Source organism: Ranitomeya variabilis, chromosome 2, assembly GCF_051348905.1.
Source record: "Ranitomeya variabilis isolate aRanVar5 chromosome 2, aRanVar5.hap1, whole genome shotgun sequence".
In the NCBI taxonomy this organism is placed as follows: Eukaryota; Metazoa; Chordata; class Amphibia; order Anura; family Dendrobatidae; genus Ranitomeya; species Ranitomeya variabilis.
Window position 1 is genome coordinate 1,072,161,753 of NC_135233.1, and position 26,198 is coordinate 1,072,187,950.

General features: G+C 38.9%; 1 protein-coding gene across 1 annotated transcript in view; it reads left to right on the forward strand.

The window, feature by feature from the left end:
• The first annotated feature begins 11,879 nt into the window (after nucleotides 1–11,879).
• The window catches only part of LOC143809011 (cytochrome P450 2C5-like), a 34,581-nt gene continuing 20,262 nt past the window's right edge, over nucleotides 11,880–26,198 (forward strand). The window contains exons 1-3 of the mRNA XM_077292191.1: nucleotides 11,880–11,955; nucleotides 22,257–22,417; nucleotides 25,193–25,369. Coding sequence (XP_077148306.1) covers nucleotides 11,880–11,955; nucleotides 22,257–22,417; nucleotides 25,193–25,369 — 414 coding nt within the window. The remainder of the gene's footprint in view (nucleotides 11,956–22,256; nucleotides 22,418–25,192; nucleotides 25,370–26,198) is intronic.

Consider the following 26,198-nt stretch of genomic DNA (forward strand, 5'->3'; position numbering starts at 1 on the left):
ATCCCCATTCATGTACACTGTCAGTGTCATAACTATTTTTGTCCTCTTTAAATTTATTTTCTTTGAGATGTGTAATGTCAGATTCTAATTTCTCCATGTTGAATTTCAAATTATGATCCAATTCTTGAAATTCTAAAGAATCCTTAAATAGTAACACTTGGTCTCATAGTTTTTTTTTAATGTCAATTTTAATATTGATCAGTTCTGCTTCCTAGTGCGAAATAAGTAAATATATACATGATGGTGGGAGTTTTCTTAATCTTTACCCCTCTTGGCATCAATTTTTGCTTATATATTTTCATTTTTGCGTTTCTGTTTTTCCTCCCCTTCTTCCCAGAGCCATAACTTTTATATTTTTTCTGTCAATATGGACATGTGAGGGCTTGATTTTTTGTGAGACAAGCTGTACTTTTGAATGACACCATTGGTTTTATTATATCGTGTACTCAAAAACGGGAAAAAAATTCCAAGTGCGGTGAAATTGCAAAAAAAGTGCAATCCCACAACGGGTTTTTTGGATTTTTTTTTACCATGTTCATCAAATGCTAAAACTGACCTGCCATTATGATTCTCCAGATCATTACGAGTTCATAGACACCAAACATGTCTAGGTTCTTTTTTATTTAAGTGGTGAAAAAAAATCCAAATTTTGTGAAAAAAAAAATTGTGCCATTTTCCGAGACCCTTCGCATCTCCATTTTTTGTGATCTTTGGTTGGGTGAGGGCTTATTTTTTGTGTGCCAAGCTCATGTTTTTAATGATACCATTTTGGTGAAGAAAAGATCTTTTGATCGCCCGTTATTGAATTTTAATGCAATGTCGTGACAACTAAAAACGTAATTCAAGCATTTTGCCTTTTTTTAGGCCGTTTAGCGATCAGGTTAATCCTTTTTTATTGATAGATTGGGTGCTTCTGAACGCGGCAATACCAAATATGTGTATGTTTGATTTTTTTTTTTTATTTGTTTTATTTTGAATTGGGTGAAAGGGGGGTGATTTGAACTTTTATATATATTTTTAATATTTTTAAAAACATTTTTTTTACTTTTGCCATGCTTCAATAGTTTCCATGGGAGACTAGAAGCTGTCATCGGCTCTGCTACATACAGGCGATGATCAGATCACCTGTATGTAGCAGAATACTTCACTTGCTATGAGCACTGACTACCAGGCGGCGCTGATAGCAATCCAGCAGTGACAACCATAGAGATCTCCAGGAGACCTCTGGTTGCTATGCCAACCCATCGATGACTCACGATCACTAAACGGGGTCACTTACTCCATGTGCAGGGCATTGCAGTAGTTTAGGTTATGACCACTGATATTGACAGTATTGACAGTTAAGCTACGGCCACACTAGCAGTATTTGGTCAGTATTTTGCAACAGTATTTGTAAGCCAAAATCAGGAGTAGAAAATTTAGCGGAAAAGTCTAATAGAAACACGTCACCACTTCTGCATTTTTAACCCACTACTCAATTTGGCTTACAAATACTGATGTGAACTACTGTCCAAATATTGATAGTGTAACCGTAGCCTTAGTTAGCTCTTATTGGTCATAATCATGGATACCTAAGCTAACTTAAAGGGCATTATGTTAGCTTAGGTATCCATGATTATGACCAATAAGAGCTTACTAAGGCTACGGTCACGCAGGGCAGCACATGGGGTAAGTGACAGGGATGTTTGGGTCCGTCGCGTTCGGCCGAATAGTTGCAAAAAGTTTGAGTTTGGAATCTAGACCCAAGCTGTCTCCTTTAGCAAGGCTAGTTGATAAAAAAAATGGGGGGAACCCCACGCCGTTTTTTTTAAATTATTTATTAAAATTATTAAAAATGTGGCATGGGGACCCCTCTATTCTTGATAACCAGCCTTGCTGAAGCTGGCAGCTGAGGGTTGCAGCACCCATCTGTGAGTTTTGCTTGTGCTGGTTATCAAAAATACAGGGGAACCCACGCCATTTAAAAAGAAAAAAATATTTACAGTGCAGGAGCCGGCCAATGAATGTAGTCCCATTAGCCGACACCAGTGACAGTTACTTCCATTTAAACTAATATGCAAATGAGGCTGAGGGACTATGGGAGATCTAAAGCCTTTGTCACTCCAGCTCTATCCTCCTCCCAGCGCCACCTCCTTCTACTTAACTGATGACTCATTGGCGTGATGTCACCCAGCATAGAAGCTGTCAGTCAAGCAGGAGAAGGCAGAGCTGGTCAGAGAATAGACCTGGAGTGACAGAGGCTTCAGATCTGCTATAGCCCTTCAGCCTCATTTGCATATCAATTCAAAAGCTAATTTCTCAGTAATGGATGAGCCCAATAGCAATGTAAAGGTTTGCTAGATTTGCCTTTGAAAGAGCTACATGCAGATATAAACAAATAGTTTTTTTTTTAGATGGGGTGAAATCATTTTAACAGATTCCCTTTAAGGACTCAAGAGTCGTCTCTTCTATGAGACAACCCCTTAATCTTAACTGCAGGGAGTGGAAAACCTTTGCTTTGTTCGAGTGCCGAACACCATAAATTGGTCTTTTAAATAATTCTATTAACTGAAACAACTAAAATTATTGCTGAAACACTATAAAAAAATTGGTGAGCACTGAATAATTACAAAATATGTCTGTTTTTCTGTTCACGTAAGGCCACCATCTGTGTAGCATGTGAATGAGATATAGGTCTTAATCTGCCAATCTGTCTACAAGAGTCTGTCATCATCAATAGTGTTGAGTGATACCGTCCGATACTTGAAAGTATTGGTATCGGAAAGTATCGACCGATACCGGCAAAGTATCGGATCTAATCCGATACCGATACCCAATACCAATACAAGTCAATGGGACTCATGTATCGGACGGTATCCCTGATGGTTCCCAGGGTCTGAAGGAGAGGAAACTCTCCTTCAGGCCCTGGGATCCATATTAATGTGTAAAAGAAAGAATTAAAATAAAAAAATATTGATATACTCACCTCTCCGATGCAGCCTGGACCTTACCGAGGGAACCGGGAGCCTTCTTTGCTTAAAATGCGCGTGTTTCCTGCCTTCCGTGACGTCATGGCTTGTGATTGGTTGCGTGCCGCCCATGTGGCCACGACGCGACCAATCACAGCAATCCGTGACGTAATTTTCAGGTCCTGAATGCCTAATTCTAGGCATTCAGGATTTGAAAATTACGTTATGGCTTGTGATTGGTTGCGTCGCGGTCACATGGGCGACGCAACCAATCACAAGCCGTGACGTCATGGGAGGCAGGAAACGCGCGCATTTTAAAATTACGTCACGGCTTGTGATTGGTTGCGTGCCGCCCATGTGACGGCGACGCGACCAATCACAGCAAGCCGTGATGGAATTTTCAGGTCCTGAATGCCTAATTCATAATTCTAGGCATTCAGGACCTGAAAATTATGTCACGGCTTGCTGTGATTGGTCGCGTCGCGGTCACATGGGCGGCACGAAACCAATCACAAGCCGTGACGTAATTTTAAAATGCGCGCGTTTCCTGCCTCCCGTGACGTCACGGCTTGTGATTGGTCGCGTCGCCCATGTGACCGCAACGCGACCAATCATAAGCCGTAACGTAATTTTCAAATCCTGAATGCCTAGAATTAGGCATTCAGGACCTGAAAATTACGTCACGGCTTGCTGTGATTGGTCGCGTCGCGGCCACATGGGCGGCACGCAACCAATCACAAGCCGTGACGTCACGGAAGGCAGGAAACGCGTGCATTTTAAGCAAAGAAGGCTCCCGGTTCCCTCGGTAAGGTCCAGGCTGCGTCGGAGAGGTGAGTATATCCCTATTTTTTATTTTATTTCTTTATTTTACACATTAATGCTGTTTCGATACCGATACCCGATACCACAAAAGTATCGGATCTCGGTATCGGAATTCCAATACCCGCAAGTATCGGCCGATACCCGATACTTGCGGTATCGGAATGCTCAACACTAATCATCAATAGTTAATGATGTAATGTAATGAGAGACTCTCATTTCTCCACTACAGGTTCTTCTGCGGACATGTTGCCCCTCGATCCAGTCACAGTCCTTTTGTCCATTATAACGTGTATTTTTTTGGCAACTGTTATTTATAAACAGAAGGAGCATGTTCACCCGAATTATCCTCCTGGTCCAAAGCCATGGCCAATAATTGGAAATATTCCAGAACTGGATGTATATAAACCTTACTCATCATTTCAGGAGGTAAGATCTGATGATCATTGATTTTTATAGATTCAAGTCGATGATTATTTATTCACTGACTTGACTGGATTGCTTGTTTGACCATCTAGAAACCACTTCAAAATTGTCTGGAAAACTCTTCCTAATTATTTGTAAGGAAATCTACTTTGCTCCTAATTTGAAGAGTGTTTAAGTGTTTGATTTTTTTTGTGAAAGACAAATTTTAAAAAATACCTGGTGGAAAATCGAAGTGCAATCTCACTTCTTGGATCTTGATGTAATCTGGTCCCAACAATGCACCGTCAAATCTGGATGCAAAAAAATTAATTAGGACAAAAACTATTTCAAAATCTAATTTAAATCATTTTAGGAGATGCTTCATAAAAAGAAACACTCCTCCAAAGTCTACCCACCCAAAAAACTTTTCCTGAATCGATTTCGGAATGTCTAAGGGTAAATTCACACAGGGCGTTTTTGCTGCGTTTTTTTGCTGCTTTTTTTGCTGTGTTTATTTATGCTAATTTTCAGCTGCTTTTTACAGTACCAGCAAAGCCTATGAGATTTCAGAAATCTCATGCAAACACCTATTGGGTTTTTGTGTGGTCAGTATTTTGCAGCGTTTTTTTTTTTTTTTACATAGGGTATGTCACTTCTTTTTTCACCCATTGACTTGAATGGGTGGTGAAAAAACGCTGGAAATACGCTAGGTTGACTTTTCTTGCAGCGTATTTGCTGCAGAAACGTCAAGGAGAGCCGGATGTGAAGTCACACTCGGCTCTGCTACATCTAGATGGCAGGCTACATGATGCGTCCATACAGCCTGCCATCCAGCAGAGCGGACCCCCCCATTCACTTGAATGGGGGAGTCCGACATTACAGTGTTTGACATGCTGTCATATGCATGAAAGTTCCGCAAACACTGCTTCTGATCGGCGCGGAAATCCTCCCCCCATCATCTGACACCTACAGCCGCTAATTACAGTGACAGCAGGAGCGGTGCATGGGAGTTTTCTTCTGCCGCTCCTGCGCTATAAATAAATAATTTAAAAAAAAATGGTGTGGGTTCCCCCTAGTTTTGATAACCAGCCAGACAAAACTCACAGCTGGGGGCTGCAACCCCCAGCTGTCAGCTTCAGCAAGGCTAGTTATCAAGAATAGAGATTTTTTTTTTTTGTGACTTTTCAAAATGTGTTTCACCAGTTTTCTGTGACAAACACTGATCAACCAGAGACATTATGTTAAGTTGATCATCATGAGGGAGTCCTGTAATCAAATATTCTTCAATGCCAGTACTCAACGTCCACCAACAAGTCATGTTTTCAGGATTTCCTTAGCACTGCACAGGTGTCTGGAATTATTGGCAAAGTATCAGAATTTGCCACAAGGTTCCTCGCCTGTGTAATACTAAGGAAATCCTGAAAACATGATCTGTTGGGGAAACTTGAGGACTGGATTTAAGGTGAAAGAGAGAAATAGGACCCTGTTGACCATAAAACCTTTCACTCTACAAAAAATGCAAATTGTCTCTTCAGAGAGGAAGAGGACTAGAACTCTAGTGCGACGTATTGGAAGCAGCAATCCTAACAGTCAATGTCGAGCCTTATCACATGACTTAGAATAAGAGCCAAACCAGATCTCAATTTGCAGACACTGTGTTTCGAGGTTCTGCCCCTCGTCAGTGCAAAGTGGAGATCGGGTCTACTCTACAAAAGAGAAAGACTTACCTACTGATTCTGGAGATGGAAAACAACTCTGCCATACAAACTGTGCACAACTGGGAACCACTGGTTTGTGCTGTCCCAGGTACTGACCACCACTGTACAAGGTATGATAATCCATTAGATGATATAGATGTAGGGCTTTATGGGGAGACCGCACAGTAAAGCAAAATGATGTTACACCACTATCTGATGCTTCAACTGTGTGGGAAATGGTGCTGAAAAAGTTTTTTGTGAACTGTGAATATAATCTTTGAATGTTCAAATTTGGGTGAAACACAAATATCAAGAAATTCAACTCAAAATTGACCCTTTGCATAGGCAAATCTGGCTATTTGTACAACTATCTCTGTGATTTAAGCACTGGTCAATCTTGTGGCCCTCCAACAAGACTAATTTGTATCCGCTATTGCTGGTTAATGGGAAGCTCTTTGATAAAAAGTTCACCTTGACTCTGGGGCAACCTGAACACACCACTGACCTGGTATTTACGTAAAGGACTAGGGATGTAGACTAAATTTTGTGAAAGAAAACCTGGCTATACCTCAGCCCTATCTGTGCTGGAGCTATATACTGTAGAAGCAAATAACATCATGCTTCAGTACTATATCCAAAGAAAGTGAAAAAGACAGCCAAAAAGTACAAGAAATACAGTACTGTGCAAAAGTGTTAGGCAAGTGCGGCAAAAAAAGCTGAAAAATCAACAAAATGTAACGTGAAGGAACAATTAATGAATCTTAATCACGTCAATATTTGGGTTGACTGCCCTTCGTCTGCAAAGCAGCATCAATACTTTTAAGGCCACTTACACACAGTTTTTGAAGCTTCTCTGTAGGGAGGTTGTTTCAAGCATCTTGGAGAACCAACCACAGATCTCCTGTGAATTAAGGCTTGCACAAATCCTTCTCAACACCATAAAATCTTGGATTACATAAAGAGACAGCTATAGGCTCTGTGGGGGCCAAATCAAAAATTCCTGGACCCCTTTTTCTTCTTTACACAGAAGATAGCTCGTAATGACATTGGTTGGATGTTGGGGGCAGTTGTCCGGCTGCAGAATAAATTTGGAGCCAATCGGACACTTACATGGTGGATAGTGTAGACAGTGTACCTAGAAGAACTGATGCTGTTTTAGGAAGCAAAGAGTGGTCACACCAAATATTGAAGTGATTTAGATCACTAATGTTAATGGAAAAAAATTAACTATTAACTCTTTTGTATTTGAAAGCATTCTCAGCTTATTGCTACAATATTTTGTTGCCCAACTGACATTGCACAGTACTGTATGTGATTGTTATTGTATAAATTCACAGGACAAGGTTTAAAAAAGGAATGGAAGGTAAACGCAGCGAGAGAAGACAGCACATGTGTGTAAAAGAAGGACAGAATAATATTAGGGTTGTATAAAGATGATGAATAAGGATTGCCAAATGCTACTCTACGTAGACAAACCGGAAAAACTAGTAAAAAAAAAAGAGTGCTCAGCAGTACATACCTACATCTGGCAATGGCAGGGGAGGGATGGCAAAAAAAAAATACAAAGACTGGAGCCAGGATGAAAAGCGATGGTCAACAATGGGACACAGTCCAAACACACAAAGTAACCAACGATTGCATGGAATGAAGAATAATTAATGCAATGTAAAAGACCAAAGGCCACAGTTTAGTTCAATTAGTGGGCATGCATACCCATTGTAGCCTCCTCGCACTGTTATAGCGCCATCACGGGTGCACGTTTCGGTGCATGCCTTGGTCACTCCTAGACATGGCCAAATACGGTTCTTTTCCTGTCACTCATTTTGACCTAAACCTCCTGCCACTTCTTGTGGCCAGATCTCCAGATTGTTGCTGGTATTGGAGTTCCAACTTGAATTTTGGGTGTCCTTGGCTTACAGTTATACTCCGCTATTGTCTGTCTGATCTCAACGTTCAAAGCACTGCAGGAAACACTGACCAAACTCTCCATCATTTGCTTTGATACAGTGTTGATGCTTCTTGAGAGCCACAGTTTGTAACCTACAGCAAAGAAACCCAAAACAACGATAAACCAAACCAGATAGTTCATAGAAACGCTCTTTCCTACTTATCTGATCACCCGACGTACCAGCAAACTGCTCAATTATTTGTACTGGAATTGAAATCATCATTATCAACAGCACATTTACACAGGTGGTATTAAAGGATAGTACTATTGTAAAATATTAGCAAATTATCTTCCATGTTAACGAGTGTTATGTTCACATCAGTTATCCTTGGCCAGTAAACATCTGCTGATCTACATGTGCATTGTCTATTGACGCTTGTTAATGGGTTGAAATCAGCCAATCTTAAAGGACCTAAAGAATAATATCCTCAATATTGCAAACTTCACTCTTTTTCCACCAATGCTTTTCTTGCGTTGCACTTCTTTTCTAGATTGCACTACCTAGACAGTGAGGAAAATTCCCAGTCAGGTTCCAGGCAGGACTTTCGTAATCTAACCTTTCACAGTTCTCCTTTTCTGTGTTTTTCCTCAGAATCTGGTCCATTCCTTTATCTATTCCCAAACACTCCTTCCTCAGGAGGCCTTTATACCAAATACACAGATGGCAAACTATGTGAAGAATTTTTAAAAACAACTTTTATTCTTAATACTCAATAAAATTTGAGTATCTAGACAGTCAAAAAATGGGGTAGTGATTTCTTGTCCATACACTCACCCCAAATGTCAGGTACCAACAGTATGTAGTGATGATTGTCTGGGTATTCACATTTTATTGAGTATTAGGAATAAAAGTTGGTTTTTAGAATTCTTCACATCGTTTTCTATATAGATTGATATTTGAGTGAAAATTTCATTTCTAGTAGAACGGCTATCTACAAATACACAGATACTGGCTGGTGACCGGTTAGTGCAGCTTTACATGAACACCAATCTTTAATGTACAGACGGCTGCACCATACAATACAGGCATATTTTACCCTTTGTGTTTCCCCTATTTCCTCATAGATTGTAAGCTCTTGTGATCGGAACCCTCGCTCCTCCTGTGTGATTTGTTGGGCTGTGTGTGATATTGTCTGTACATGTCCCTCTGAATTGTGAAGTTCTGGCATCGTATAAAAACTAATTACTATCGTGATCACTATTATTAAAAAAAATAATTGTAGCTAGTATTATTATTAAAAAAAAGTCACGTTGACACGTTGATTTATACTTGTGGCTAAGTATATAGCATTTCATTACTACACAGACTTAATTTCGAAATGTATTCTGTGGGTGCAGGAAAATAAGAAAAAAAATTATTTTGGGGGCAAAACAAGAAAGACCGGTGGTAAAAGTGCAGAAAAAGAAAAAATATTCTGTCAAAAACCCACTGTTTTGCAACAATTTCCAAAAATCTGGACCACTCCCACAACCAACATGTGAACACAACCTTACAGCCTTATTGTGCCTTGTGTTTTGCAGCTCGCAAAGACGTATGGCCCGGTGTACAGTATAAAGATAGGAGTCCAGAAGATGATTGTTCTGTGCGGATATGACGTAGTGAAAGAAGCTCTTATCACCCAGGCGGAGGTCTTCTCGGATAGACCGTACATGCCTGTTTTCTATGATATAACAAGAGGAAATGGTAACATATATGTTATATGATATAAATGTTAAGGGAAATGATGAGTAAACCTCAGTTTTCTTTGGCAAATTTTGCTTATTTTCTATAAAGAAATTGTATTTTATTTACTTTTAAAGGGAATCGGTTAAGACAATTTTCCTAATCAAACTTGTGGAATGGCTGTATAAATCGCAGAGCAAAAATAAAAATTTCAATGCAAAATTAAGACCTCTAAACACTATCACAATGTGAATGGTGTCATAAAAAACCTCACCATTAGTTTTCGTATCATTATTTTAATCAGACGGTTCTTCTAATCAGGCAGCATCCATTAGGATAGATATTGTGTGGCAGCTTTACTTTTCGCGTTTGTTCTCAATGCCCAAGATGTTCCTCTCCAAATAAAAGTTGTGATTCTCTAAAAATCAGAAAAGCCAAAACATAATGTAAAACCATTGACGAGTTTAAAGCTCAATTAGCATTCTTCGAAAAGATATCAGACAATTTTGGAAATCACAAATTATGATTTACCGTTCAGCCAGATTCATGTCCCTCGAAGAAGATGACAGGATTAAACCCTGGATCAGCAGGACGCTCAGTGAATGTATTTTGCCCATTGCAAAGACATTACGATCCTAATTAATTAAGTCTTAATGAGGGACATGCAGGAATAAGATGCTCCGTATGCCTCACCAGGAATGCTACTACAGTCACTGAAGGCCCTGGATCCACTTCAACTTTGCCTATTTTGGCAGAGCTGCCCAAAACTGGCAAATGTTGCTAATTTTCTGCTCAACTTTGCATTTTGTAAACATTTACTGTTTGTGTGTGCAATTTTTTAGTCTTTTATTGGAACTTTTAATTCTATTTTTGTTACTATTTTTTGCGTCTTTTATATTTTGTTCCAATTATTTTATAATCTAAAAATATAAATGATAACTGTTTTGTAGAATTCGATGTCCTAGGGCTTAGAAATCAAGCTTTCAAGGGATTGTCCACTTTTGCAAAGGCATTTATTATTCTTTTTTTATTATAGCATGTATTTGGGGATAAAAATCATTTTTGCATTTAGGTTTCATTAAAATTTTTGCACTGTTTGGCTTTTACAGGATTTTTGCTTCACTGTACATTCAACTTTGATGTGGTCTGTGGCTATAAATCAGCTATGAAAAACTCTGAAAACCCCCCATAAAAGAATTAAAAACTCTGCCGTCATTCAATTATTGACAATTTTTCAGTTTATCTATTCTGCAGCCAGCAATAGAGGGTGCAACACAGAGGTATTAGAATGTAAATGGTACTACATTTTATAATAAAACCCATTTGAAAAATAATTTATAATCAAAAATGCTTTCATTTAAATAACAAAAAAACTCCCAAATGTGGACAACTCCTTTAAAGACTTTGAAGATTAGCCAGTAAGACTATACGTTGGGTATGTTGATGAACTCCAACCGCGTCAACCCTTCTCTCAATGCTTTTACAATGCTTACAGTTTGGGCTGGTTTCACACTTGCATTTCGTTGCGTGGCAGATGGCCGCGTATTTCCTCAATTGCTTCCATTATTAAAGATAGGTACGCAGGGAAACGCGGGACGCAGGCGGCAGTAGGCAGAGCCTTGGCGGAGCTTCACAGAGGAAGCAAGGAGGAAGTATGCTGCCATCCGCAGAGCAACGAAACGCAAGTGTAAAACCAGCCTTAGGTAATTTATCAAAGAATCATAGAATGGTAGAGTTGGGAGGGACCTCCTGGGTCATCTGGTCCAACTCCCTGCTCAATGGAGGATTCACTAAACCATCTCAGACAGATGTCTGTTCAGCCTCTGTTTGAAGACTTCCATTGGAGGAGAACTCACCACCTCTCGTGGCAGCCTGTTCCTCTCATTGATCACCCACACTGTCAAAAAGTTTTCTCTAATAATAAAAACATATCATCTATCTACCAATTGCCACTTGAGCATGGCTAGAAGTAGTTAAATAGACAGGCTGGTGGCACTGATAAGGATAGTTGAGCACAGATGAGACCCTAAAAATCTCCAACTTGTTTTTCAAAAATTAAGGACCCATTTAAAGAGAACCTGTCAGGAGTGTCAAAAAAATTTGCTAATATATGGTAAAAATCTCAAAGTTCCCTTGATTCAGCCTCTCTTTTAGGTTTTGCACTGCATCGCTCCATTGTAAAGATAACCCCTTTAGTTTTTACTTGAGCACAGTATGTGATATCTCTGCTTTGCATTCTAACTGGGTGTTTTAAACAATGTAATTTTATATACATCGTATATTATAAACAAGCTACATTTTCTGTTAAGTGTGTCTATTCTTCAGGTGTTACTTACTCTAATGGACAAAATTGGAAAACCATGAGACAATTCACTATTTCTACTTTACGTGATTTCGGTATGGGGACAAGAACCATAGAAGACAAGATTAATGAGGAAACCAATTATTTAGTGCAAGCATTTAACTCTTACAAAGGTCAGTCATGAGTATTATTATGCTAAAGTGTACATATGATGGTGCTCCAATACAATCTCAAATGACTCATCAAAAATAAAGTTAGGACCACAGGCTGATTGTGGGAAATAGTATGAACAAAAGGATAACCACTATAACACTGCCCACTGCCTCCTATGGAAAGGAATATAACTAGTATAATGGTGCCCCTTATGTACAAGTATATAACTACTATAATACTATCCCCTATAAACAAGAATATAACTACTATGATACTGCTCCTATGTACAAGAATATAACTACTATAATACTGCCTCTATGTACAAGAATATAACTACTATAATACTGCTCCTATGTACAAGAATATAACTACTATAATACTGCTCCATATATACATGAATATAACTACTATGATACTGCCTCTATGTACAAGAATATAACTACTATAATACTGCTCCTATGTAAAAGAATATAACTACTATAATACTGCTCCTATGTACAAGAATATAACTACTATAATACTGCCCCTATGTACAAGAATATAACTACTATAATACTGCTCCTATGTACAAGAATATAACTACTATAATACTGCTCCTATGTACAAGAATATAACTACTATAATACTGCTCCTATGTACAAGAATATAACTACTATAATACTGCCCCTATAAATATTATTATTATTATACATTTATATAGCGCCATTTATTCCATGGCGCTTTACATGTGAAAAGGGGCAGATATAGACAAGCACAATAAACTTGAGAAATACAAGGCACGCACAAGTACAGAAAGAGAGAGGACCCTGCCCGTGAGGGCTCTCAGTCTACAGGGGATCGGTGAGGATACACTAGGAGAGAATAGAGCTGGTCATGCAGCAATTCAGCAGACTAAGGATCACTGTAGGTTGTAGGCTTGTCAGATGAGGTGGGTCATCAGGTTCTTGTTGAAGGTTTCCGTGGTAGGCGAGAGTCTGATGTGTTGGGGTAGAGAGTTCCAGAATATGAGAATATGGGGGAAGCAAGGGAAAAGTCTTGTATGCGGTTGTGGGAAGAAGAGATCTTGAGAGGAACGAAGGCTGCATGTGGGTAAGTACCAGGAAACCATGTCACAGATGTATGGAGGAGACAGGTTGTGGATGGCTTTGTATGTCATAGTTAGGGTTTTGAACTAGAGCCTCTGGACAATAGGAAGCCAGTGATTGGCTTGGCAAAGAGGAGAGGCTGAGGAATAACGGGGGGACAGGTGGATTATTTGGGCAGCAGAGAGTAGGATGGATTGGAGTGGTGCCAGAGTGCTAGATGGGATGCCAGAGAGTATGAGGTTGCTGTAATCAAAGCAAGAGACTATAAGGGCGTGGACTAGCGTTTTTGTGGTTTCAAGGTCAAAGAATGTCTGGATCCGGGAAATATTTTTGAGTTTGAGTCAGCAGGAGGAGACAAGGGCTTGGATATGAGGCTTGAAGGAGAGGGCAGAGTCGAGGATCACCCCGAGGCACCAAGCATGTGGGACTGGAAAAGTGAGCAGCCATTGACATTTATGGATAGGTCTCATGGAGGGGCAGAGTGAGATGGGGGAAAGATGATAAATTCTGTTTTGTCCATGTTCAGTTTTAGAAATCGAGCAGAAAAGAAGGCTGAAACAGCAGACAGACATTGTGGGATTTTGGTCAGTAAGGGCGTGAGGACGGGTCCAGATAGGTAGATCGGCAGAGAGGACAGAGAGGTAGGAGGACAGTTCAAGATGGACATGCTGTTCCAGTAGTTTTGAGGCATAAGGGAGAAGAGATATTGGGCGATAGCTAGACACAGAGGGTGGGTCGAGGGAGGGCATTTTGAGGATGGGTGTGATCTTGGCATGCTTGAAGGATGAGGGGAAGATACCAATTGTGACTGAAAGGTTGAAGAGGTGTGATAGGGTTGGGATGAAGACTGTGGTGAGGTTAGGGATGAGGTGGAACGGGAGCGGGTCAAGCGTGCAAGTCGTGAGATGTGATCTTGACAGAAGGGTGGAGCAGTTGGTTTTGGAGGAGCATGGTTGAGCAGCTAATAGTTGCATTGGGGGCTGCGGGCCAAAGCTTTCTCTGATCATACCCCTATGTACAAGAAAGTTACTACTATAACACTGCCCCTATGGATGACAAAATAACTACTATAATACTGCTCCTATGTACAAGAATATAGCTACTATAATACTGCTCATATGTACAAGAAAGTTACTACTATAATACTGCCCCTATGTACGACAAAATAACTACTATAATACTTGTTATGACCTGATGGGTACGAAGCAGTGCTGAAATGACCTGGTGGGTAAAACCAATAATGTACAAGCTCTGAGGAGGTGGTAACTTTACTGACCGCAAGCCCTACACCTAACACCAACACTAGAAATAGCCGTGGAGCTTTCCTATCTCTGCCTAGACGCCTCTTCACAGCCTAAGAGCTAACTACCCCTGAAGATGGAAACGGAAAACTATCTCGCCTCAGAGAAACCCCCCAAGGAAAGATAGCCCCCCACAAATATTGACGGTGAGTGGAGAGGGAAATGACGAACTCAGAAATGAAACTAGATTTTAGCAAAGGAGGCCAAAACTATCTAAATAGACAGAGATAGAAAAGGCTACTGTGCGGTCAGTATTAAAAAACTAAATATCCACGCAGAGTTTACAAAAAATAACCTCCACACCGACTCACGGTGTGGAGGGGCAAATCTGCTACCCCAGAGCTTCCAACTAGACGCAATAATTCATACTGGCAAGCTGGACAAAAAGACATAACATTAACTTGAACTGAAGGTCATAAGCAGGGAAATACCCCAAAAACTAGCAGACTTATCTTAAGCTGAAATGAACTGGCCAACAGAGCACTTCCAGGAAAGGACTGAGTCCACAGGAGGAACATTGACAGCTGGCATTGACTACAGACAAGAGCCCAGTTAAATAACAAGACCAGGGAACCGATTAGTGAATGCAGCTGCTAAGTTCCACCAGAAACCACCAGAGGGAGCCCAAGAACGGAATTCAGAACAAATACTGCTCCTATGTACAGGAATATAGCTTCTATAATACTGCTCCTGTATACAAGAATATAACTACTATAGTACTGCTCCTATGTACAAGAAAGTTGCTACTATAATATTGGCAATATGTACAAGAATATAACTACTATAATACTGTCATCTATGTATAAGAATATAACTACTATAATACTGCCCCTATGTACAAGACTATAACTACTATAATACTGCCCCCTATGTACAAGAATATAACTACTATAATACTGCTCCTATGTACAAGAATATAACTACTTTAATACTGCCCCTATGTACAAGCCTATAACTACTATAATACTGCTCCCAGTACAAGAATATAGCTACTACAATACTGCTCCTATGTACAAGAATATAACTACTATAATACTGTTCCTATGTGAAAGATAACTACTATAATACTGCCCTGTATGTACAAGAATATAGCTACTATAATACTGCCCCTATGTACAAGAATATAGCTACTATAATACTGCTCTCTATATACAAGAATATAACTACTATAATACTGCCCCTATGTACAAGAATATAGCTACTATAATACTGCTCCTATGTACAAGAACATAACTACTATAATACTGCTCCTATGTGCAAGAATATAACTACTATAATACTGCTCATATGTACAAGAATATAACTACTATAATATTGCTCCTATGTACAAGAATATAACTATTATAATCCTGCCCCTATGTACAAGAATATAACTACTATAATACTACCCCTATGTACAAGAATATAACTACTACTAGATGGTAGCCCGATTCTAACACATTGGGTATTCTAGCATATGTGTCAGGATTCTGAACATTTTTTACCTTTTGTGCATTACTGCCCTTTTCCAAGATGGCGTCTTTGGTCTCATCTGCACTGTGTCTTCCTGCTATAAAACTCCACCCCAGCCTTCAGTCTGTGCTAGAGTATTCTGCCTTGCATCCAGTTCCTGACCTCTGATTACTCCCTGGCTATACACCTGCTCCTGTGAACCTGTGTGGTGATCCTGCTACTCTGCTCTGAGTTCCTGCTGCATACACCAGTTTCCAGTAATCCTCCTTCATCTGCTGCTCGTGTTTACTTCCATCTGCATTTGCTGGACATGTAAGCTGTTTCTGCTTTTCAATAACCTGAGACTATTAACCAGGCCTCCCTGGTTGAGCTAAGATATGATTTGAACTGCCTAATAAGCATATCTATCTGTGTCTGGACTAAGACAAGGATTTATTCGTGTCAAGTATCCTCAAGAATAACTGTGCTTCATAGACTTTCTGCTTGATTGCATTTTTCTCTGAAGTTTCCTATAGACTGCTAAGCTGCGCTTATTATTTGCACCAAGTGTTGTGGACTTGAGTTTCTCTCTGCACCTGTTTGAATCACTGTGTGATAATATAGACTTTACCACTTATAAAACTGTGTCCTGTAGTTGTCTTGTTCCACGCAAAGAGTCTCCTGAGTTAACCCCTATAATTATTACAATATGCTTGTAGTTTATTTATGAAGATTTAAGAATAATGCAATGAATACACAGGATTTTCCGGGTAAAATATATACATTATCAGTGAAGCAGTGTTTAAATCCAACGCCAATATCACTGATTGGTCGCGCCCTGCCGGCCGCGACCAATCAGCGAATCGTGGTTCAAATCCCATGCCAATTCGAGGCCGGACTGCGCCTGTCGCTGATTGGTCATGGGCAGCTGGCGAGACCAAACAACGACGCGGGATTTCCGTTACAGACAAACAGACAGAATTAGACGATTATATAGTAGATAATACTGCTCCTATGTACAAGAATATAACTACTATAATACTGCCCCTATGTACAAGAATATAACTACTATAATACTGCCCCATGTACAAGAATATAGCTACTATAATACTGCTCCTATGTACAAGAGTACAACTACCATAATACTGCTCCTATGTACAAGAATATAACTACTATAATACTGCCACATGTACAAGAATATAACTACTATAATACTGCCCCTATGTACAAGAATATAACTACTATAATACTGCCCCTATGTACAAGAGTACAACTACCATAATACTGCTCCTATGTACAAGAATATAACTACTATAATACTGCCCCTATGTACAAGAATATAACTACTATAATACTGCCCCTATGTACAAGAATATAACTACTATAATACTGCCCCTATGTACAAGAATATAACTACTATAATACTGCCCCTATGTACAAGAATATAACTACTATAATACTGCCCCTATGTACAAGAGTACAACTACTATAATACTGCTCCTATGTACAAGAATATAACTACTATAATACTGCTCATATGTATAAAAATATAACTACTATAATACTGCTCCTATGTACAAGAATATAACTACTATAATACTGCCCCATGTACAAGAATATAGATACTATAATACTGCTGCTATGTACAAGAATATAACTACTATAATACTGCCCCTATTACAAGAATATAACTACTATAATACTGCCCCATGTACAAGAATATAGATACTATAATACTGCTCCTATATACAAGAATATAACTACTATAACACTGCCCATATTACAAGAATATAACTACTATAACACTGCCCATATGTACAAGAATATAACTACTATAATACTGCCCCTATGTACAAGAGTACAACTACTATAATACTGCCCCTATGTACAAGAATATAACTACTATAATACTGCCTCTATGTACAAGAGTATAACTACTATAATACTGCTCTATGTACAAGAATATAACTACTATAATACTGCTCATATATACAAGAATATAACTACTATAACACTGCCCATATTACAAGAATATAACTACTATAATACTGCCCATATGTACAAGAATATAACTACTATAATACTGCCCCTGTGTACAAGAGTACAACTACTATAATACTGCTCCTATGTACAAGAATATAACTACTATAATACTGCCCCTATGTACAAGAATATAACTACTATAATACTGCCTCTATGTACAAGAGTATAACTACTATAATACTGCTCTATGTACAAGAATATAACTACTATAATACTGCTCCTATGTACAACAATATAACTACTATAATACTGCTCCTATGTACAATAATATAACTAATATAATATTGCCCCATGTACAAGAATATAGATACTATAATATTGCTCCTATGTACAAGAATATACCTACTATAATACTGCCCCTATGTACAAGAATATAACTACTATAATACTGCTCCTATGTACAAAAATATAACTACTATAATACTGCTCCTATGTACAAGAATATAACTACTATAATATTGCCCCATGTACAAGAATATAGATACTATAATACTGCTGCTATGTACAAGAATATATCTACTATAATACTGCCCCTATTACAAGAATATAACTACTATAATACTGCCCCATATACAAGAATATAGATAATATAATACTGCTCCTATGTACAAGAATATACCTACTATAATACTGCCACTATGTACAAGAATATAACTACTATAATACTGCTCCTATGTACAAAAATATAACTACTATAATACTGCTCCTATGTACAAGAATATAACTACTATAATACTGCCCCATGTACAAGAATATAGACACTATAGTACTGCTACTATGTACAAGAATATAACTACTATAATACTGCCCCTATTACAAGTATATAACTACTATAATACTGCCCCTATGTACAAGAATATAACTACTATAATACTGCCACTATGTACAAAAGAACAACTACTATAATACTGCTCCTATGTACAAGAATATAACTACTATAATACTGCCCCTATGTACAAGAATATAACTGCTATAATACTGCCCCTATGTACAAGAATATAACTACTATAATACTGCCCCTATGTACAAGAGTACAACTACTATAATACTGCTCCTATGTACAAGAATATACCTACTATAATACTGCCCCTATGTACTAGAGTACAACTACTATAATACTGCTCCTTTGTACAAAAATATAACTACTACAATACTGCTCCTATGTACAAGAATATAACTACTATAATACTGCTCCTATGTACTAGAATATAACTACTATAATACTGCTCCTATATACAAGAATATAACTACTATAATACTGCCCCTATGTACAAGAGTACAACTACTATAATACTGCTCCTATGTACAAGAATATACCTACTATAATACTGCCCCTATGTACAAGAGTACAACTACTATAATGCTGCTCCTTTGTACAAAAATATAACTACTATAATACTGCTCCTATGTACAAGAATATAACTACTATAATACTGCTCCTATGTACTAGAATATAACTACTATAATACTGCTCCTATATACAAGAATATAACTACTATAATACAGCCCCATTGTACAAGAATATAACTACTATAATACTGCCCCATGTACAAGAATATATATACTTTAATACTGCTGCTATGTACAAGAATATAACTACTGTAATACTGCCCCTATTACAAGAATATAAATACTATAATACTGCCCCATGTACAAGAATATAACTACTATAATACTGAACCTATGCAAAAGAATATAACTACTATAATACTGCCCCTATGTACAAGAATAAAACTACTATAATACTGCTCCTATGTACAAGAATATAACTACTGTAATACTGCCCGCTATGTACGGGAATATAACTACTATAATACTGCTCCTATGTACAAGAATATTACTACTATAATACTGCCCCTATGTACAAGAATATAACTACTATAATACTGTCCCCTATTTACAAGAATGTAACTGCTATAATACTGTCCCCTATGTACAAGAATATAACTACTATGATACTGCCCCTATGTACAAGAATATAACTACTATAATACTGCCCCTATGTACAAGAATATAACTACTATAATACTACTCCTATGTACAAGAATATAACTACTATAATACTGCTCCTATGTACAAGAATATAACTACTATAATACTGCTCCTATGTACAAGAATATAACTACTATAATACTGCTCCTATGTACAGGAATATAACTACTATAATACTGCTCCTATATACAAGAATATAACTACTATAATACTGCTCCTATGTACAAGAATATAACTGCTATAATACTGCCCCTATGTACAAGAATATAACTACTATACTACTGCCCCTATGTACAAGAATATAACTACTATAATACTGCTCCTATGTACAAGAATATAACTACTATAATACTGCCCCTATGTATAAGAATATAACTACTATAATACTGCTACTATGTACGGGAATATAACTACTATAATACTTATCCTATGTACAAGAATATTACTACTATAATACTGCCCCTATGTACAAGAATATAACTACTATAATACTGCCCCTATGTACAAGAGTACAACTACTATAATACTGTTTTTATTCACAAATATATAATAATTATAAAACTTCCCACTATGTGCAAGGATATAACTATTACAAACCTCAAAAAAGTCTCTAATTATCTTCTAACAACTACTCCATACTGATTCTCCTGGACCTCTCTGCAGCATTCGAGTGTTGTCACTATGCCCGGAAGAGACCAGTGAAATTGTCATGACCAGGACAAACCTGTTATCCACCCCCATATGGTGTCTACTTATAGGTGAATGTAAAAACTGAGGTGATTCCAGTCAGAAAGACTTTAGAATGATGTATGTAGAGGTTTTAGAGGGAGCCCAGGCTCTTAGGCTCTCTTGCAGGAGATCTTGCAGCAATAACAGCCTCCACGTGTGGTCTGTTCTCCCTGAGGGCATCCCTCAGACTAAAGAACATTCTAGACTTGCCTGGAAAACAGCTCCTCCTATTGACCATGTGACTAGGAGCTGGCCAATAGGACACCGAATTCACATCTCAGATCCTTACAAAACAATAATTATGAGGCATTGTGCACTTTCTCCATTAGGTGGCGCCAGAACACAGCAAATGGGAAATGCATAGCATCTAAAATGGAGGTGACTAGAAATGGAGAATTACAGTTCAAAAATGCAGGGGATAATGTAGAGGGGCAGTTAGAGAGTGAGCTGTAGTGCACAGAAGCTACTCACAATGCAGGATTACTTAAAGGGAAGGACACACTCTGGACTGGGTCACTACAACATCACATGCGAGGGGCGGCTCTAGTCTCCTGGATTACTGGGTATAGTGATACCGCTCTGTTCCCGGCTTATTATTATTCATCTAATCAGACAAAGGGGTCCAGGAAGGAGGAGAGACAGCACACTGCACTCACCGGAGAGACAGCAGGGACAGCCGTGCCCCTAAAATAAGTGTCACTGATGACACTTTGTTTCGGTGAGGGGCAGAAACTCCCACAGTCTCTGCCCTTTCCTCTGAAGAAGATTCATGTGAGTATCCCAGCATGCACTGGGATACCCAAATGAATTTGTCATCACAAGGGTAGTAGGGAAAAATACAATAGCTGTTAGACAATGCAGTTTCGGAGCGGTAGGGAATTTTTAAAGCAAGTATATTAGAAAAAAGCTTAGATTATAGCATCAAATATATAAGGAGTTAGGAGCAAAACGACTTTGCCTTCGGAGCATCCCTTTAACTGCACTGCTCGATTAAACCACCTTTCCCTTAGCTACTTCTTCACCTTTACCCTTTGCTCATCCCTTCAGTGGATCCCATTTCCCTAGCTAATTCAGTTTCGGTTACCAACAGTGACCAGAATTCAAGTCCTATTCCTCTCTGAAAAGGCAATCTACATATTTAATTTCCCATAGGACCATTGCAGGTCTTATAAGCCTCCTCACATTGACATGCCAAGCTAGTCATGTCACTGTCGACAAGGAGAAACATTACCCCTTAAAGGCTAACAATGACCAACCAAGCCATGCATAATATGTCTCTTCTATATGTACAGTATGTCTTTAAACTATCCTCCCACACTTAATCTCTGTTTCTCAAAAGTCCCCTTCTTTCTTCTACTCTTGCATATTCCTCATCCAAACAGCTCTACGATTTTTCCTGAGCATCTGCCATCCTCTGGAATTCAGTGTCTCAGCATGTCCAATTGTCTTCCACATATGGAGCCTTCAGCCCGAACCCGAAAACACATCTGTTTAGAAAAGTCTACAGCCTGCAATAACCCCACTGCCACCTTACTACCACCAGGACTGACGCAACACCAGGACCTAGTATTTCCCCCCATTACCCTGTAGACCACAAACTCATAAGAGCATGATCTACTTGTCTTCTGCATCAGATCCATTTCACATGTGCTGCACCCTAGAATTAATGGTGCTTTAAAAATAAATAACAATAATCATAAGAGTGCCCATTATTTTACCATTCTTTTATTATTATTTTAGGTGAACCTTTTAATAACACCATGATAATGAATGCCGCGGTCACTAATATTATCGTATCTATACTACTTGGCCATCGCTTTGACTATGATGATCCAAAACTTCAAAGACTTTTGACAATAGTAATGGAAAATATAAGGATTGCTGGTAGCCCAATGGCCTTGGTAAGTGTGTTACTGTCACATTGTTTTTATTATAATTTAGTCAGTGGCAAACAGGGCGGAAAGGTGGCACCACTGTAAAGATAAAAATTTGGCTGCCTTTGGGAGCTGATTTACGCTATTACACTCTTAATTGTCTATTTTCATAATTCTTAAAAATTTTATTCTTCCTTGTTTCACATGTGGAGAAACTATGGTTATTTAGGTTCTACTAGCGGCGGATCTACAGTTGTAGAAGAAGTTATAGCAGCTCAGCTGGGTCTGAGCTTAAAAGGCACAGCACTGGAATCTTTCCCACACTCGCTAAACTTCTCCAGATCTATAAATCATCAGGATCCATCCATTGGCATGGAACTTTTCTAGACTTGGCTGCTACTTGTACACAGCCAAAGTTACCTATAGATGTGACAGCAAAATTGTTTTGAATTAAAAAGTCTATCAATGTGGGTATATAATAGTATAGATCCTGGTAGCCAAGATAAAATAGGCTCACCCAACCAACGAACCAGGTGTGCGTTTCACAAATCCTTCGTCAGGCGTACCGACAAAGGGGTCCAGTGGTGACCCGAGACAAAGCATTCGTGAAATGCTCATCAGGTGTGATTGGTGGGTCAGCCTATTTAAATTTGGCTGCCGGGATGTATACTATTAAATCCTTACATTGATTGACTTTAGTGTAAACACTCTCATGAATCGAGACCAAAGTCTTCCATCGAGCAGCATTTTTAGCTAATAGATGGATATGAAATAGGTAAAAAATTTATTGACATATGTAACGCTAGTGATTGTTGGACCTTTATGCCATGGACTGGGGAGAGCCTAGAGGGACGTAAGTAAGCAACCACCGGGTTCTTCACTAGAGCCCCTAATGGTGTGGTTAGACTTCAGTCACAGGTAGACGCCAGGTGCACTCCAGGACAGACCCCGAAGCTGCAGCAGCTGACTCCAAAGGAACAGTGAAAAAGAGATAGACTCGGAAAGTCAGGCCAGTTAGGAACTGTTTAACAGGAGGAATGGGTGCTGTAATGCTGGTTAGACAGAGCAGGTTCTAAATAGGACTGCATGGCTGGTTGACAGAATGGATACTTCAACATGCACAGCATTACAGATTCAGGAACACAGGACAGACTCAGGTGCAGGATCACAGGTCCAGATTCAGACTACACAGGTGAGGGTAGAGGTACAGGTGTGGACTAGGCGGGTCTGGAACAGGACTTGGTACAGGCAGGACAGGTTTAGGACTAGATTCATACAGGATGGACAAGATCAGGTTCAGGCAGGAAGGATCAAGGGACCTTACAACTAAAGTGGAAGTGTAAACCCTAATCTCTAAAGTTGCTAAGACACTTCCCTATAGGGGAGGGTGCCTTAAATATCTGATGTCTCCCAGCTATTTACTGGGACATTTCAGAAGTGTGCTCACTGCCCCTTTAAGAAGTGGGAAATGCACGTGTGCGTGTCTTAAGTACAGTCCCATGCCTTAAGCACAGTCCCAGGAAACCATTCAACAGTGCGTAGGTTCTGGGAGGAAGCAGTCATGGCTCAAGAGCGGAGCAGAGCAGATGTGTAGGTGAGCATGCTGGCGTTCCTGCCAGGAGGAGAAAGAGGGATCATGCAGAGATGCCGGCACTGACAATAAAACGTTCATCACTTGTTTTGTGTCTAGTAGATTAGAAGGTAGACGGCTAAGTGATTTTACATGCAATGACTGACTGAAATAATAATATTTACTAAAATGATAACGTAATTTTTTTAAATTTTGAAAAAACCCAATTCTAACCTCAACCGCAACCCTAGCACACCCCTAACCCCAACACAACCCTAACCCCAACCCTAGCACACCCCTAAACCTAACACAACCCTAACCCCAACCCTAACACACCCCTAACCCTAACACAGCCATAACCCTAACCATCTTAACCCCAACCCCAACCCTAAGCCCAAATGCAAAAAATAGAAAAAAAAATAAAAAATAAAAATATCATTTTTATCTAACTAAAGAGTAACAGAGGGGGTTTGATTTAGATTTTTTTTTATTTTGATCTCTGTGATAGGATCTATCACAGTGATCAAAAGGAACCAATAGGAAAAATGTCCTATTGTTGCTGGGCACCGACAAGGCAGGTCTCGGTAGGCGCACTGCACATGCGCCTGCCATTTTTTTTTCCAGGAAGATGATGCTGGTTGGGGGGCAGGACTAACCGGGGGTGGCAGAGGTACCGGGAGGGGTCTTGGGATGCATCACTTATCTCTTCTCTGATATGTACAGTATATCATATCAGAAGAGAGAAAAAATCATTGAAACAGCTGGTACACTTTTTTGTGATTGCCATTAATCACTTAATAACGGGGATCACGTAATCAGACACCGTAAAATCCAGCCCTGATCATGCTCTCTGGGGTCTCTGCTATCTCTGATAGCTGAGACCCTGTAGATTTTCCATCTCTAGAGGGCACTGCAGCCTTATTCCCAATTTCCATTTTAAAATGGCGATGAGGGAATAAGTACTCTTAGCGGACGCCGTTTTAATGTGTACAATATATATGTGCATTAAAGGAGCTCAACTAAATTATAATACAGGTGGTCCCATGTCATGCATTTATGGCATACCCACAGATTGTGCAGAAAAGAGCAGCCATTCACAATGAATGTGCTAGGTAATAATTGCATGTAGCAGAAGTGTCGACTCCCAGAAACAATGTTCCTAGTGGGTCCTTAGCACCCCAGTCCGACACTGCACACAAATGTAATGTCTTCCTTAACATTTTCCTCCATAGTTGTACAATGCGTTTCCATTCCTGATGAGTTGGATTCCAGGAAGTCACAAAACCGTCCGGCAAAATAGTGATGAATTTGATGCCTTTATTAGAGAGATCTTCATTAAAAAGAGGAATCGACTGGATGCAAATGACCAGAGAAGTCTTATAGATTATTTTCTGATCAAACAGAAACAGGTAAAGTAAAACCTTCTACGGATCATATTAATAGCCGCTGATTAACAGGTGCACCTAGGGCTGCATTAACCCGGTGGAAACAAAAGAGTGACCTATTTGCCTTTGACTGGCTTGTACATGTCATAATTCGCAAAATAAGACAAAAACTAAATAGGCTTATAAAAAATAGATTTTGTAAAATTTGGTGAAAAATTTAAATTGCTGGTAAATGTTTAACTCTTCAGTTCCTAACAAAATAAAAGGATATTTAAAAAATTATACTGATATAAAGTAGATATATGGGAAATGTTATTCATTAACTATTTTGTGTGGTATGACTATGACCTGTTGAAAAGGCATAAAAATTAAAAATTATCAACCTACATTTAGGGCTGACGCAAAGAGGTATGAAAAAAGGGTGTATAATGAGGCTTACCTAAAATAACCTTTAGAAAAAAAACCTTTTATTACATATATATAAAAAACTGACCCAAACAAAAAGGAATAAGGTGCAAAGTGCAAAAAAGTGTACTGAGGGCTAAAGGTTAACAGGGGGTAGTCTAGTGAGGTGGCTACCGTCCTAAAACTACACTACTCTGTCTACATACAGTACAGACCAAACGTTTGGACACACCTTCTCATTTAAAGGTTTTCCGTATTTTCATGACTATGAAAATTGTACATTCACACTGAAGGCATCAAAACTATGAATTAACACATGTGGAATTATATACTTAACAAAAAAATTTGAATCAACTGAAAATCTGTCTTATATTCTAGGTTCTTCAAAGTAGCCACCTTTTGCTTTCATGACTGCTTTGCACACTCTTGGCATTCTCTTGATGAGCTT